Raw genomic sequence first — 15,581 nt, forward strand, 5'->3', positions numbered from 1 at the left:
AAAAGTTGAACCAGACATGATTGTTGAAGGCTGTATTGAATGCCTGTTGCTGCCAAACTGATGAGGAACAGATAAAACATTTCTACTCTGAATATTTGTCTCATGTACTTGTTTCACCTTGTGCTTAGCATATAATTGATTGTTCTATGCTTACTTGAGTATTGACTTAGAAACATGGAATGCTTGGTTTTACAGAACCACTGGCATGATTAGAACTTGTCAAACAATTCAAAACATCAGTAGCATAAAACAACAGTAAATTTTCCTTTTTCCTTTTAATGTGTTAAGTTTTTGGAAAGTCTACATTAACGTGTAAACTTAAAACATGGAAAAATTCCTCACGATAAATTAAACTGTTAATACAAACACACATTCCTTAAGCAACACTTAATCATGCTTAACGCTGTGAATAGCTTGTATCATAGCAATAAAACTTAAATTTGCTCCAAATATAAATTATTACTTGAAGCATCTGCCTTGTGATATCACATATAGAAGTTCTGTGAAAATGTTCCACTTGTAATATTGCCAGAATGAAAATGGAAATTGAATATTGACTGTATTTTAAGCTATGTTGATCACGTCTTCTCATCTTGAAGTCTGGCATTTTTGAATGAATGACCTGGCACAACCTGAGTGGCTAGTATTATGTATTGTTAATGGCAGTCTTAAATAATATAATTCCACTTTATTGTGTCTTTTAGTATTCCGCCCAATTTCAGCTAAAGCCAAGCTCCTTATGAATCCTCGATCAGACGTTGACTTTTCTACACCGAAAATGGGTTTAGATGTAAATTTACAGGATATAACTGTTGAATTCAATAAGCCACAGGTATAAACTACTCTTTTGAAATTGTATGTAGTGTGGTAAAAAAAGTTAGTTTTACAAGAGTAACAAAGAAAATAGACTGAAATGTTAAAATGTAGTTGAGTGTTTTCTTTAGTCTTGTTTTTCTTTGTGAGTTATTTTCTCATTAAAGAAATATCTGGTTTATACTGTTCTCAGAAAGACAGTAATAATCTGTGTTTGGAATTTCTTTCAGTACTTCAGTGTTATGGAGCTTCTTGAGTCTATTGATATGATGACTCGAAATCTACCATATAGGAAGTACAGACCTGATGTTCCATTACACAACAATGCCAGGACATGGTAGGAGTCCTAAGACTTCGAAAATAATTTGTTAGTTGTTCATTTGAAATAATTTTGCAAGGGTTGTTTCTTGTTCAAAGAGGTTAGAATTCCTTTCCTCCTGAAAGTAAGTCCTCTGTTTTGTTTTTTTTGTTGTTTTTGTTCTTAAGCTATGAATACTAAAAGATATTTGAAAGGCAAGGACACAATATTTGAAAGCTTGCATCTGCTATCTTAAATGCACCTATTAGAAACTTAAGTCCGATAATCTTTAAGTACCTTAACTCTGTTTTGATGAATGAAATTCCATTGTATGTCCACTGTTACAAGAACACAGCTGTTATCTAAAATAGGTAAACCTTTTTAAATATGGATGAAAGTCAAATAAAATTAATTTCTTTTCAACAGTTTCCCTCTAAATATGTTTAGAATATATATGTGTGTGTGTGTGTGTATACATATATTACATATATGTATAAATGTATATGTATACACACATACATACACATGCACACTAGTGTACACTCTTGTAGAAAGCTTCAGTACTGCTTAAGTTTAGGAAATAGCAACCTCTCAACTTTAGATGGAAAAAAAAATAAAATCTTCACTTCCTTCTGTTGAACAGAAGGGTGATATTAGTCAAGGGATTTCACTCTTTCACAACTTTAAGCAGTATTTAACAGTAGTCTGCATGGCTCTAAGTGCCTTTGCAATATGCCAGCAGAAAAGCGTACTTCCTATGTCCTTGCTTTTAGGTGGAAATATGTTATTTATGGCATCCTTGAAGTAAACGTTCAACCTAAGCTCCAGATGTGGTCATGGGAACATATTCAGCACCATAGGAAACAAGTGAAGAACTACAAAGAGATGTATAAAACAAAGATAACATCAAAAAAACCCAATGAAGAAATCTTAAAATTTTTGGAGGTTAGTTGGCTTCCATTAAAGGCTTTAAAGGTTGTTGAATGTGAAATTCATTCATCTTGCTGTTTTCTTTAACATCAATGTTTGCATGTTCCTAGGTCAGTACTAATTTACACTAAAACTTCTTAGTGGCCTGACTTGCACTTTCAGTGCCTTTTTCTGTGAACAGTCTTGGTAAAGGTATTAGATCTTTTTTCATTATTAACTACAGTGAAGAAAGGCTTGATAAACTGGTATGCTTTTCTTTTGCAGAATTATTTTAAGTTTTTGTTTTTGAACAAGTTGCTTGGGTTCCATTGAAAGACTTATGTACTGTCTTTTACTGTAAAATTGTGTGCTTTGAAATCTAACCAAATTAAATTTTCAAGAAAAAAAATTCTCACTTCCTTTCTAGGAATTTGAAAAGGCCTTGGATGTTTTCAACATCACACTAGCAAGGCAACAAGCAGAAGTTGAGGTAAAGTTTCATCCTTTAAATGATTGGAAGAACATCTGTAACATGAGGTTGTGGACATTTTAGGTGCACTTTAATTCTAGCCTTTGAAGTTATGAATTTTAGTCTTTCTGTTGTCCTTGTATCACATGTTATTATAAGGGATAGTTAATTTCGCCCTGCAATCAAACAAAAACTAAATGGCTTCATAACCTGCTCTTTTTGATTAAGCGACTGGGGACAGATTTGTTCATATTTTTGGCAAGAAAGAGCTACCGTGAAAATATGGTAGAAGATTATAAGGTAATTCAACTTGGAAGCAACTAGGTCCATAGCTGACGGTTTTAAGGCTTTTGTAGTTTATTCCTTTCCTTCTTAATACCCTATTATGTAGTTGGAACACCTGTGTATTTCTAGTATGTTAGCCCTTCGATACTATTTGCAAATATTATTCCAAATGCAGCAAATGCAAAGTAAATTTAAATATGTAATCACAATAAGGCAAGATAATGTGGTTTTTAAAAATAGTCCCACTTAATTTGTTAGCCGTCTTTTTTCTTAAATTAGTGTACTGCTTAGTTCTCAACATAGTGTCTGAGTGTCTCTCCTGGAGGTTGAAGTGAAAACTGCATAGGCTTTCTGAAATCTACAAAGAGGTTTTTCTCCATTAATAATCACTATAACTAAAAGTTAGCAGCATGTGAAGCTTAGAATCTGAAGTTGATGTGTTGATAGTTAAACTTCATGAACCTAAAGAATCTATTGCCATAGTGCCTGAAAGAGACATTTCAAATTGTGTTGTGGTGTGTATTAGGTATGATATGAACACAATTGCTGCAGTGATTATATGTAGTACTTCTAAAACAAGACTATCTTTAAACAGAAATTCATAAATGGGATTTTTTTCTTCTAGTTTTCTGTATGTATGCTCACATTTGGATGCTTGTGTGATTATTATTCAGCCTTTCACATAACTATAAGACACATTTGTTGTTTGGCTAACCTGGAGTGCCTTTCATGATCTTTCAGTTTTAGTTATCGTTTAATTTTGGCTTGTTTTCATCCTGTGCCATACAATTTTTTTTCCCCCCCATATCTTTTTCCTTCTCTTTTTTGGGAGGTGAGGGAGAGATATCAGAGAGTTTCCAGTCTTCATTCCTCTTTTTTGCTCCTGGTTATATTTTATTCTTTTCTCCAGTGTGACCATGCTGTTTACAGAAAGTTATTTCATATTGTGTTTTTGCAATGCCAAGCTGCAGTGGCAGTTTTAAAGTAGGTCTCTGTAGTGCTTAGAGAAGGTTGCAACTAAATGAATTTTCGTTTGATTGAATGTTAAGCCCCACATTTGAAGTGTGAGAGAATGATCTTTGGAAAGATCTGCTAGCCAGCTCTTTGAAATCATTTCTAGATACTGAAAATCAGTACATGGTGTTTCCAAACTGTGTTCTGGCTCCATCTATCCCTCAGAACCCATCTGTCTTGCTGGTATCAGGTAATACCTCTCTAAAATATAAAAAGGACGTTGTAAAAGGCAAATTGGTACCAGCTTGACACCTTGAGGACTGTCCTTATGTCTGTTAGAGCTTTAAAGTGACACCCTTTAAATGTGGTCTGAGTAAAGTCAGGGAAAAGATGCTATTGTTCTTCTTAAAGGGCTTTTGTTTTTTGAAAACATATCTTAGAACTGAATTTCAGGGCCTGCTTTTCACTAGGTCTTGAAACTAAGCTCTCCAGGACTCACATGTGTGAACCTAGCACCATCTGATCTCCTGGGAACTTTGTAGCAAGAACCTTCTACTCCAAACCTTAGGCTACTTTCGAATCTTTACCACTAGTGCCCTCAGTGCCAAAAATGGCCTTCAGTGAGCCAAACACCAGCACTCCATATCAGGACCTTGAAAAATTTTTATGCCTTTTGTCTGTGGAAGACTCTATAAATTGCTCACTAACTCAGAATGCAGGGTGACCCCCTTGGTTCTCCCCTTCTCTTAGTCCAGACAGTTCACCTTGCTAAGTCATCCTCAGACACTGATATTCATCATCTAGACCATCGTAAATGAGAGGGAGGGGGAAGCTCAACAGGGTTTCTTTAGGAAGGATGAACTTCCCATACTTCACTAAGTTTCCTTACCCTTGCAGAAGTATGGTTCCCCTCTGTTCTCTGTACAGATTTTCTTACCTTGGTCTGTGGTACCAGGTGCAGCCTCAGACATAGTAAGATTTGTGGCCTTAAGCAATGCTTTTTTAATTTCCGTGGCAGTTGTCCTTCAACATATGCTCCTTGTTCTAGAAACTTCTAATTTCATAGGTTTACCAGCTCTTCTTTAAGGCTCTGTTCATTCTTTCCCTGGGCCATTTGCTGCCTCACAGCCTTTTGGTAACTTGGTATTCTTTATAAAGAGAATTTTGGTGGCTGTTCTCCAAACTTTTTGAGACCTTGCATTCTTCTGCATCATCTGTCAGAGATGAATCAATAATATTTTCGAAGCCATAATACTTCTGTGGTGAGCCCTGGATATTATTAGGTGGATAGATGTGTTAGGTCCCTGAAGAGGCTTTGATATATAGCCACCTGTTTTCTCTTTCCTAATTGCCATATGTGTTGCAGAAAGGTCTTGGATTTTTTTGAATGCTGAGAAGAAATCCCTCTTACTGACCTTGCGCATCATTCGCTAGAACATTTCTAAGTTCATGGCTTTTCTGCAGGAGTTTCTCTCTTCTGAGATTATACTGATCATGAAGAAAAAACACAGTTTGTGTGGTCTATTAGTTTTGGTAACTCCTCTGTCTCCTAGACCACGTGACATGCATCTGTCATCTCCCATGCCAAACTTTCTGCAGATGCCCAATTTGTGTCCACGTTCTTTTGTTGATCTTACTTCTTCAGTTTGGTTATTTGATGCTTGCTATTCGTGATGTCCTTTTCTTCCTAGGTTCTTCTCAATGAAGATACAATTCAGTCATGTTGCGTCAAATACTCTTTAACTTGACCAAAATAATTTCTTCTTCAGATCTCTTCTGCTTGTTTGTCCTTAGGCCAGACCTGCCCATGAAGAGATGTGCAAAGTTCAGTTATCTCAATCAAGATCATACTCCACTTTATAATGTATATATGCTGGATGATTTTTTTATCTTCTTTTAAGGAAGCCTTTGTCCGTAGTCACAAGAGCTCCATAGGTATACTTGTAAAAGTAGACCAGATTTTTGTAGTGGTCTCTGTCTGAATGATCTGAGACTGCTTGCTCCATCTGGAAAGATGAGAGGTTGTCTACCAGCTCTTTTAAAGTTCATCTGTTTTTTTTTTTCTTTTTTCCTGCTGACCTTTCGCCTAGTGGTCAGTTTTTACTCATTGTATTTTTCAGCACTGTGGTGTAAGTTTTCACTTTCACCAACAGATCTCTTCCCTAGTAAGATGTGATCATGGTTGTAATTGTCCTGATGGTGCATTTTTTTGAGCTACTGGTGACACAATAGCTGTTCATGTCCTCTCTCTGCTAGAAATTTGTGTCAGAATTGTATGGAAATTAACAGACTCTTGTTTCCTAAATCATCAGATTAGATCTGAGATGTTTCTAATCATTTTGAGTATTAGGATGTCTGTGTTCTATAAGAGCTCAATATACTTCTGTAACTCTGTTGTAGAATATTTCTACATCGTAAGAGCATTCACCTATACTTCCATTTATACTTTACCAAAGTATTCCACCATCTGAGAAGGAAATATATGGTTCTCCAAAGAAGTCTGAGTTCCATCATGTTGAATTTAGAGTCGAGAGTTCTCCCACAAAGTGGTTGTACGCATACATATATACTCAAAAGAGGAAAAAAGTAGTTACTTTGTCCATAAGTACAATTAATACCAAATTTCTTTCTTCTCTTCTCTTAGATTCCTTTTTTTTTTTTTTTTGCCTTGGGAAAAGTTGAATGACTTATGAGTTTGTTTTGCCCTTTTTGACTGCATTGGGGAAGTGTTGGTGTGTCACTATATCGTGTTACAGTAAAAATTTTCTATTTGGGTGACATTACAAATGCCTACAGTGTAAATTTGCTTAGAGAAAATCTGTTTAAAAGAATTTAAACTTCCATTTCTATGGATAGAAGTAAAACTACTCAAACAAGTTTTAATGTGATTTACAGATTTCCCTTTTGCTTTTCTAATCTCCCTGACTCCGTACAGTAGCAGGACAGAACACTTTAATGCATCTGTGGAACATTTATTAAGCTTATAAAGGTGGCCTTTATAAATGTGTCTACAAGCACTTGCTGTTGTAAGATAACTTTTCTAGTATCTCAGTTGTTTGCATGCAGATCTTGGAAATTTATCATCGAGAATCACAGCTTTCCTTCTGTGATTTCAGTTCTTAAAGTAGATCTTATATTAACTAGTATTCTTCAGAAACAATAATAAAATAGAATGATTACTGGTATCAGGCAGGGTGTTTCCTAGTTGTTAAAATAATGGATGAGGGAGCAGGGGAGTGTTTTCTGTACTGTTGTGCCTGCATGTATCAGATTCAGGAATGGTTTTATATATTGCTCGGAGTAAATATTTTGTTATTAGAATAATGACTTCATTTTATTCCTTTAGACATCCATCTTGGAATTAAAGATACAGGGACCATTTAAAATCTGGCCTATGCTAGCTATTTAATTGCTTAATTATGTAACTTTAATGACTCTTTTTAAGAGCATTGTTTTAGTGTAGAGCATTATGGCAAGTTGTGTTATTTTTTTTTATGATCTAGAGCAGAAAAGATCTAGAGAGATCTAGAGAGAAAGTCTGCCGTGTCATTGTAGAAGCTTTCATTGATTTAAAATAAGTCAGTTTTTGCTTGCTATTTTTGTTCACAAAGGTGGTTGATTTTGTGCAAGTGGAGAACTATTCTGATGTTATGCTATGTATTTGAAAAAATTGTCAGAAGAAATAAGCTAAAAAATAATGTACTACTGTTTTCATGTCCATTATATGATGTTTTGGAGTGTTAGGGCACATCTTGGGTCTACATTTTTTGTATTTGTATAATATATACAAAAATAAATGAATAAAATAATTTGTGTATATTTCTTAATTTCAGGCAACTAAGGCTGGATTAAAAATTTACAGACCAGGAGTGAAACAAGATGATGAGAATTCTGGTGGCTGGTTTAGCTGGATATGGGGCTGGTCAGGTGAAAAAAAGGACGAAGAGAAACAAGAAGTAAAGGGTTCAAGTATGTTCATTCCTTGGTATTTTTCCTGTTATTAAAAATTACCTATTAGAATAATCGTTCATAACAGTGAAATTTAGGATTTTTATAATGTTTGTGCTCTTAGGTGTCTGAAGTTTATATTTTCTCTTAAACATATTGCTGATGAAGTTGTTAATTGCATGTCACAAATCATCTTGCTTATTCTTTCCATAGTTCTTTCTGAACTGTCTTAGGTTGTATTTCTCCTTTCCCAGTTTTAGCATTTGTCTGCATGGTGTGCTGAGCATGTGGATTTGAAGAAAGTACTAAAAATAGTGGCAGTCAATGGAAAGCAAACAATTTTACTTCCATTCATTTTATAATTTGGTTACTTTATGCAGTGTATAACGGTGCAATCCACTTAAATGAGTATCAGGCACCCAGTAAAGGCACTGGAATACAGTAGGTAAATCAAAAAGGCTGGGATTGTTGTTAACAAGCTAGGAATAGAATAGTTCAGAATAAAACATAACCATGTTTTAAAACAGTTTAGGAGACTTACTAGTTAAGACTGTGTTTTAAAACTTTTTTTTTATTTTTGTTTTCACTAACTCAGATAACTGTTGACATTATCTGCCGTAAGTCATAGAGTTATGTGCTGATATTTGCATTTTTTAGATGTGCATATTGTGTTTAATTAACTTACAATCTGGCAGGTCTTGAAGAGCTAATGACACTTGAAGAGAAGGCTAAACTTTATGCTGCAATTGGATATAGTGAAACAGCTGTGGATCCAACACTTCCAAAATCAGTAAGTCGTAACTGACTCTGCTACCAAATGATAGGTAGTTTTATACTAGAAGCCAAAATCTAAAGATGATAGGAAATCATTTTTAAAGTTTAAGCTCCTTAAGCTCTCTCTTTCTCTGTTTGAATAATGCTATGGCACTTTTTAATTAATGTATTAACTGCTGCCTTTGCATAGAAGAGCATCCTAAGCTGAATAGTGCCATACTGGAGTTTCAGGAGCGTTGTAGAGCTTACTTTGGATACTCTGAAAAAGTTCAAAATGAAGTTTGAGATGTTCAAGCTAGAATCAAATCATGTAGATAATATTTTGTTGTTTTAAATTTGAATGATAGATGAGCAACATGGAAAGGGATGGTTGGAGTGGGGGGAGGAGCGTCTTTGAACCATTCAGAATATGGTCTGATAAGTCATTTTTATGTGAGATATCATGCACAGTACAATGGACTGCCTTTCCAACTCTGTGCCAGGTGCTCTTTATCTTAAAATATGGAGTAGAGGCATTTACATCAACGACGTGTTTGGAACAATAGTTTACTCTCACATTTCTAACCCTGCTTCTTCCTAATAACTATTTGGGAATGACTTTTCCACCATACAAGATATTTATAACACTAGAAAAATAGTTTTAAAACAGCATTTGTGACTTTCATCTCCTCATAAAATGACTTGAAATGTGTATTGTATTTTTAAATTCGCTGTCATTGTTGCTTTTCCTGTTTATCTAGTATGAAGCCATGAAGTTATCTGTGAAATTATTAAGCATGTCTATATCAATAAGAGAAAATGAGCAAACCCCTGAGCTGGTAAAATTTGCATTAATTGATTTGAGTACAGTATTTACCCAACGACCAGGTGCACAAGCAATAAGGTGAGCTTTCTCTGTCAACTCTGTTCTTCGTGAAATGTTGATGACCTGTAATAGGCTTTTTGAGACTATGCCTATAGTTGTTTGTAATAATGTCGAACTTCCATTTTTCACTGTCATTTGTTGTGCAGTCTAGCAGTTGAATTATCCTGCAACTGAAATATAAAGAGAATGGATGCTGTTTCCATGATTAAGTTCTATCTTCAGGAATTTCTGTACCAATGCAGAATACAGATTTTCTCCTTTTTTCAGTTTATCATTGTCACGTACAAGCAGTACAGCTAGCTTTTCCTCTTGCCTTAAAAAAGCAAATCTGTCATTCCTTTTGAAACTTACTCTGAGCTAAGTGACCTGCTAACCACTTCTGTATAGGCACAGAACATGACTGAAAAGTTCATGTGCTGAGTTTTTAGACTTGCAGAAGGAGATCTATACCTGAGGTTCTTGACATGTTTTTTGTGCTCTCACCATGGAGGATGGAACGCAGTAATAAGTGAAATATTTTATTTTCATTTCCAATATGATGACTTAAAAATTCTGGGAAAGGAGAGCCTTCCTTATTTTAAACCTTGTCTCCTCTGCTATAGGGCATATTGGTATAGTCAACTGAAGACCCTGAGGCACTACTGATCCTGCTCAATTTTATGCAGAATTGTTGTTATTGCTGATTGTTGTTGTTTTAAGTTCTACTTGCAGCTTTTTGTTCATCTGAACATCTAAATGGTCGTAATTATGCTATCCTTCTGGCCAGAGAAAAAGAAAATGCTACATCTATATAGTGAAACTTACTACTTTGTGTGTTGGGGGAGAAGGATCTCCAACTGAGAGCTATTAGAAAGGTGGACAGGGTGATTGGTTTCAAAACAAAAACAAAAAAACCGAGCTTAAATCCAGAAAGCTTCTCCAGATGCATCACAAGCAATGGAGCTATTAGTCTTGTGCTCCTCTTCTGGTATTTCATTTATTTCTCTGCACAGAAACCCTTACTTCTCTTTGCTGCTTGTCTGTTTCCCAGAATAAATTCTGTGCCATCTAATTCTGGAGCTCATTCTACAGGGTTTCTGTTTGAATCTCTATTCCCTGCCCTGACACCTGTTTTCATGAAACATATATGAGAATAACTTGAGCGCTCTTTCTCATTCAGTTAAAGGTGGCTAATAGGTGTAAAAGTTAATGAAATAGGAAACAGGTAACGTACTAATACATGCCTAATATATTTTTAGACTAAGCTAGTTATATATGTCACAGGGCAGGGATATATTTATTTTGCTTTCAACTGGTTGCTTATACTCTTATCATGTAATTGCATCAAGCAGGTTATTCAAATGTAATTTCTATGCTGTTTCCCTTTTTATACAGATTTGAAACAATAATAAGTTCACTTGAAGTTACAGGCACGTCACAAGAAAAATGTACACCCTGTCTTCTATCTTCTCGAACGGTCTATTCAGACAATAGTACCTCACTCTTGAGCATAATGTTTGAGACTAATCCTTTAGATGAAAAAGTGGATCAGAGGCTTAGAATAGAATCACAGCCATTGGAAATAATATATGATGCAGTAAGTAAATGTTTGCATAAATTCTTACTTTTAAAAAATATTATGTAATCATAAATATGTCATGATAGTTCCTTTATTTTAACAGAGGACAGTAAATAATTTGGTGGATTTCTTCAGGCCTCCAAAAGATGTACATTTAGAGCAGTTGACCTCAGCAACTCTGATGAAACTTGAAGAGTTTCGTGAGAAAACATCAACAGGCAAGTGCTGCATGTTCCTCTGGTTGCGCACTTTCTGATGAATTTTAAATTTTAGGAATATGAAATTACTTAATATCCTTCTCTACAGGGATACGTGGACCCAGGTCATGGCTTACTAAAAGAAAACCTCAATAGGTTGACTTCTTTAATATCATTACAAAGCATTTGTTCTAGGTATTGGATAATTTTATGTCTTTATCTTTCTCAGCTTTATAACTTTATTTATAAAATATGCACCATATCTTGAGGTCGTTTCAGAAATGATATCGTTCAACTTCATACAGAGTTAAAAATAGTTTACTTTCAGGTTTTCTGTTTTTTTGTTCATCTAAGCATCTGAATAACTTTAATTGTGTTATACTCTTGAGCAGTTGATAATGAGATGTGGGTCCTCTGAACCTCCTAAATCCTTTTCAGAGTTGTTGCTTTTCAGGACACCGTCCGCCTTTTGTAGATGTTTTCCACATTCTTTATACCTCAATGAATGTTTTGATTTGGATTGACTCAGATCAAGTCATACAAGCTAGTCTTTCTGACTACCAAGTACTTAGCATTGAAACCATTCCTCTAGTTTTCGTGTTATCTTAACTTTTTATCTCTAGAGATCTTGTATTTCAACACATGAATGAAAATGGTGAATGCCTTGGGGGCTAACTTTGAAATGTGTGAAATGAACAAGTTTAGGTAAGAATGGTTGAGGCTCTGTAGACCAGAGATGTCCTGCTGAGCATCCTTTCTCTGACCCTAAGTGGGAGAGGATGCTGAGGTAGAAGATCTTATTTTTATATATAAATAATACATAAATATATTATTATAATATTTATATAATAATAAGATATATAATAATTATATATAAATAAATTACATTTTTTTTTTAGGAATTATTAGGTGATTCCTACCTCATTTACATTTTTAACCTGTTAATATTTAAACTATACATTTTAAAAATCAAAATGCTCTGTGCTAGTTAGTGAAACATACTACAAAAACCCAAGCGTACTATGTATAAGCGATTGCTTTTATCAAGCTAGTCTCAGGAATGAAATTGGCATCAGTTATATCTCTGTTCTTTAGTTCTTCATCCAATGAATTTTGTGTCAAATTTTATACTGTTTTATTAAGGATTGATGTCAGATTAACCATTCTATAGTTAGGTGGATTATCTTGCTTGTCCTTCTAAAGTATTGTCATGGTAGTACATTTCCCACAGAAAAATTCTCCAGCGCTGATTTATCAAGTAATTAATGTCAGGTCAGAGGTATCATCCAGTCTTGTGTAAGAGCTATCCAAGCGTTCTTGTTCTGAAAATATTTATCCATATTAAATATTATTTAATCTACTGATTAGTTGATGATGTACTGTAGTAGTGTTTATCCATTAAAGAGCCACTAGCGATACTGAGTATATTGATACCATAGTTAATTCCTGAAATTAGCTTCATAAAAACAGCTGCTTAAATGCAGTATGCTTGGCTTTCTGCTCATCAGCAGTAAACCCTGGTTCAGATCACAGAAGATTCAGTCTTTTGTGGAAAAAAGTAGTCCATAAAAATCCAGAAGTTTATTCCACTCAAGAATTAAAAGCCTGATCATAATCTCTAAAATATGTTGCAGATTGCTTATGAAATTTAGTCTAAGATTCAGAAAGTTACCAGGGGGTTAAGACTGATTTCAAGTGAAATAGTGAGTTCTCCACCTGCGGAATATTCTGTTGCAAAGAACTCTCCTAATTTCAGAGAAAAACAGAAAAAAAAGGCCCAATATCAGTACAGTTGTTGTGTTCAGACTTGCAGCCCTTCTCAAGAAAGTAGTCTAACACTTGTCTTTAGAGCAGTAGAAGATAGCTGAGAAAATATTGGGGCCCTGTGAACTACAGAAGTCAAGGAACCCACTACCCAAAAATAGCAACGATTTTCAGCAACACTGGAAGACATTACAAAAAGTGTTTTCCCAGAGTTCAGTTTATGGACTCAGCTGGGTTTTATTGCCAGCTGAAGGGGAAAGAAAGAAAAGGCTTTTTTAGAGTTTCCCACATCACTCAAATACAGTTAAGCATAAAAAACTAAAGAAGTCTTAAAATAAATTGGATTAATAAAGAGTTTATCTTGGAAATTTTGGAGTACGGTTGCCATCTGTACTCCTTAGCTAGCTTCATTGACTAAGCTAGCTCTCCTGTGGCAGGACAGCTGTTGATAATATTGGAAGAGTTTTAACAGCTTTCATCCCGATTATCTGAATCTATCAACAAAGTTGCTTATATATCTTTTATGATAATATTATATTCTGAAATCTAAGCTGTTTACACTCTGCTTTTGCTCCTTATACATGTGGTGTTCTGCAGTCTGATGTTGTCATCTCCATCATTTATAATCTCCAGTTTTTGTGACATCATCATATTGCATGGGGTAAATACTTAATCAGTTATGGCTTCAGTATAAGGTAGTTTTCAGTGCTAACTTGAAAGAAGACCATTTGTTCCTCTTCTGAAGAACAAACTCCAGAATTTGGTCTCAGATATTCTGACGTGACAATCTGAAGGTCCTGACCAATTGCTTGATTTTTTTTTAAATTATTTTTTCTTTAATAGAACTTTTGTAAGACCTTGTACTTTCTGGTTTTGAAGTTGCAGATGCTTGTCAGTAGAATCAGCATAAACTTTAGTATCTCACAACACTGGCAGTTTGGTCAGTGTGGTTGGGTGGTCTCCGTAACAGACCTTTTGAAGCAGTCTAGTTTGTGAATCCACAGAGTTTGCACAAATTGCAGTTCTTCTCATTTCATCTCTGCTCAATATAAAATTTTTAATCAACTTACAAATGTTATATTGCTGTTTCTACTTGTGAATTAGGATTGTTCAGCATCATCCTGCCATCTATTCTTGGTGCATCTCTAAAGACTGCAGTTGTTGGCTCAAAAGAAATCTAAATAGTGTCTGCACCTGTAATTAAATTTGGTATGAGTAATAACATGTCCACAGTGGGAGGTGAAAGGAGAAAGAAAAACTTTCTTTCATGCAGAAAGTAGTAGTTTGCTGAAAGAGATGAATACCAGTTTTTTCAGAGTGCAGATAAGCAAGAAGTACGTGCACACTCTACATAGTATAGGGAACAGTGAGTGCCGTATTGAGTGGAGGTGTAGATTATGATTTTAAAATTTACTCTTCACATTGAATTGTTTCAGTTTCAGATGCTAGTGGTCTTGCTAAAACAAAAGTAATTATCTAGCATTCATAGTTCATTTCAAGTTAGACTTTTAATTTCTATTATAACTTCTTTTTATTTTGTGGCTTCCATATATTATTACATATAGAGTCTCTATATATTACATATAGAATATATATATATTACTTAGATTTATGTTTACCAGTTTTATTATTTCAGGTTTGTTGTATGTTATCGAAACCCAGAAAGTTCTTGACCTCAAAATTAACCTCATGGCTTCATATATCATTGTTCCACAAAAAGGATTCTATGATTGTACATCAAACTTACTGCTTTTGGATCTTGGTAGTCTTAAGGTAAGGTACATAATGAAGTAACGTATAGAAATGGTAATTTGACTTTTTTGTAACTTCCAGTTGTTTGAATTTGTATTTTACATAACTGGTTAAGTAAATGTTCTTCTTTCAGTTTACATATTAGGTTTTTATTTTAAATTGCTTTCCAGTTGAGACTAAATTTAGTGAACTGTCGTGAACAGATTCTCTCAACTCAAAAGAGTTGCTAGAAAGTGATGCTTCCCTAAAATAAAACCACTGTAGAAGTTCTGAGCTGTTACAGGAGGAGGTCTGGGCAATTTTTTTATCTCAGAATATAAAGTAGTAAACTTTTTTACTTACATACATATATGATTAAATGGTCTTACTAATTTTAATATTACTCCTGTTATTGTATTTTTTCTCATTCAGTTTTCTTTAAAGTGAGAAAAAGTGTAAACACTTGTGGTTTACAAAATAAGTTGGTTAAAATCAGAGACACTTTGATCTGCATTTTTAAGACACTTTATGTAAGAAGAGTCAAAAAGGTAGATTAGTAGTGCATTTACAATGATACTTTAGCACTAGAAAAACGTAGAAAATACTTTTCCTTCATGCAAGTTGCAGTCTTCTTAGTGATTGACAGACTTGTGTCCTTGCAGGACAAATTCCCTCGCTGTATATTGGCAATTTAATTTTTGTTATCGGTACTCTGGGTAAGGATGATTCTGCTACTTACTATTTATTTAGATTGCCTTACACTCTTTTTTTATAAGATTTTGCTTCAAAGCTCAAAACCTTGCTAAAGAAAAGAAAGTTTTCTATGCCTCTGTCACAGGCTGCGTTTCTGAGGACATGTATTTCAGTTATAGGATTTCAGGTGTTTTAAAAAGTAGAATTAGTGGAAAATATTGTTTTGTAGATACTAAAATAGCTCAAACTTGCAACGATTTTATAGAAAAGCTCCAGCAGAGTTTTTAGTTTTTGTCTGGCAGATTATTTACTTGAGTGACTGG

The 15,581-nt window shown here is 34.5% G+C and overlaps 1 protein-coding gene across 2 annotated transcripts in view; it reads left to right on the top strand.

The window, feature by feature from the left end:
• Positions 1-15,581, top strand: part of LOC135324746 (intermembrane lipid transfer protein VPS13A-like) — a 115,586-nt gene that overhangs the window by 16,917 nt on the left and 83,088 nt on the right. Inside the window, exons 11-20 of one of the 2 annotated variants that reach the window (XM_064501614.1) lie at positions 705-832; positions 1,044-1,150; positions 1,885-2,056; positions 2,448-2,510; positions 7,562-7,697; positions 8,372-8,466; positions 9,191-9,333; positions 10,690-10,891; positions 10,977-11,091; positions 14,471-14,607. In XM_064501614.1, coding sequence (XP_064357684.1) covers positions 705-832; positions 1,044-1,150; positions 1,885-2,056; positions 2,448-2,510; positions 7,562-7,697; positions 8,372-8,466; positions 9,191-9,333; positions 10,690-10,891; positions 10,977-11,091; positions 14,471-14,607 — 1,298 coding nt within the window. Of the gene's footprint in view, positions 1-704; positions 833-1,043; positions 1,151-1,884; positions 2,057-2,447; positions 2,511-7,561; positions 7,698-8,371; positions 8,467-9,190; positions 9,334-10,689; positions 10,892-10,976; positions 11,092-14,470; positions 14,608-15,581 lie in introns of those variants that run through there. The other variant, XM_064501615.1, reaches the window with a different exon arrangement.

This window comes from Dromaius novaehollandiae, chromosome Z (genome assembly GCF_036370855.1).
Source record: "Dromaius novaehollandiae isolate bDroNov1 chromosome Z, bDroNov1.hap1, whole genome shotgun sequence".
NCBI lineage: Eukaryota > Metazoa > Chordata > Aves > Casuariiformes > Dromaiidae > Dromaius > Dromaius novaehollandiae.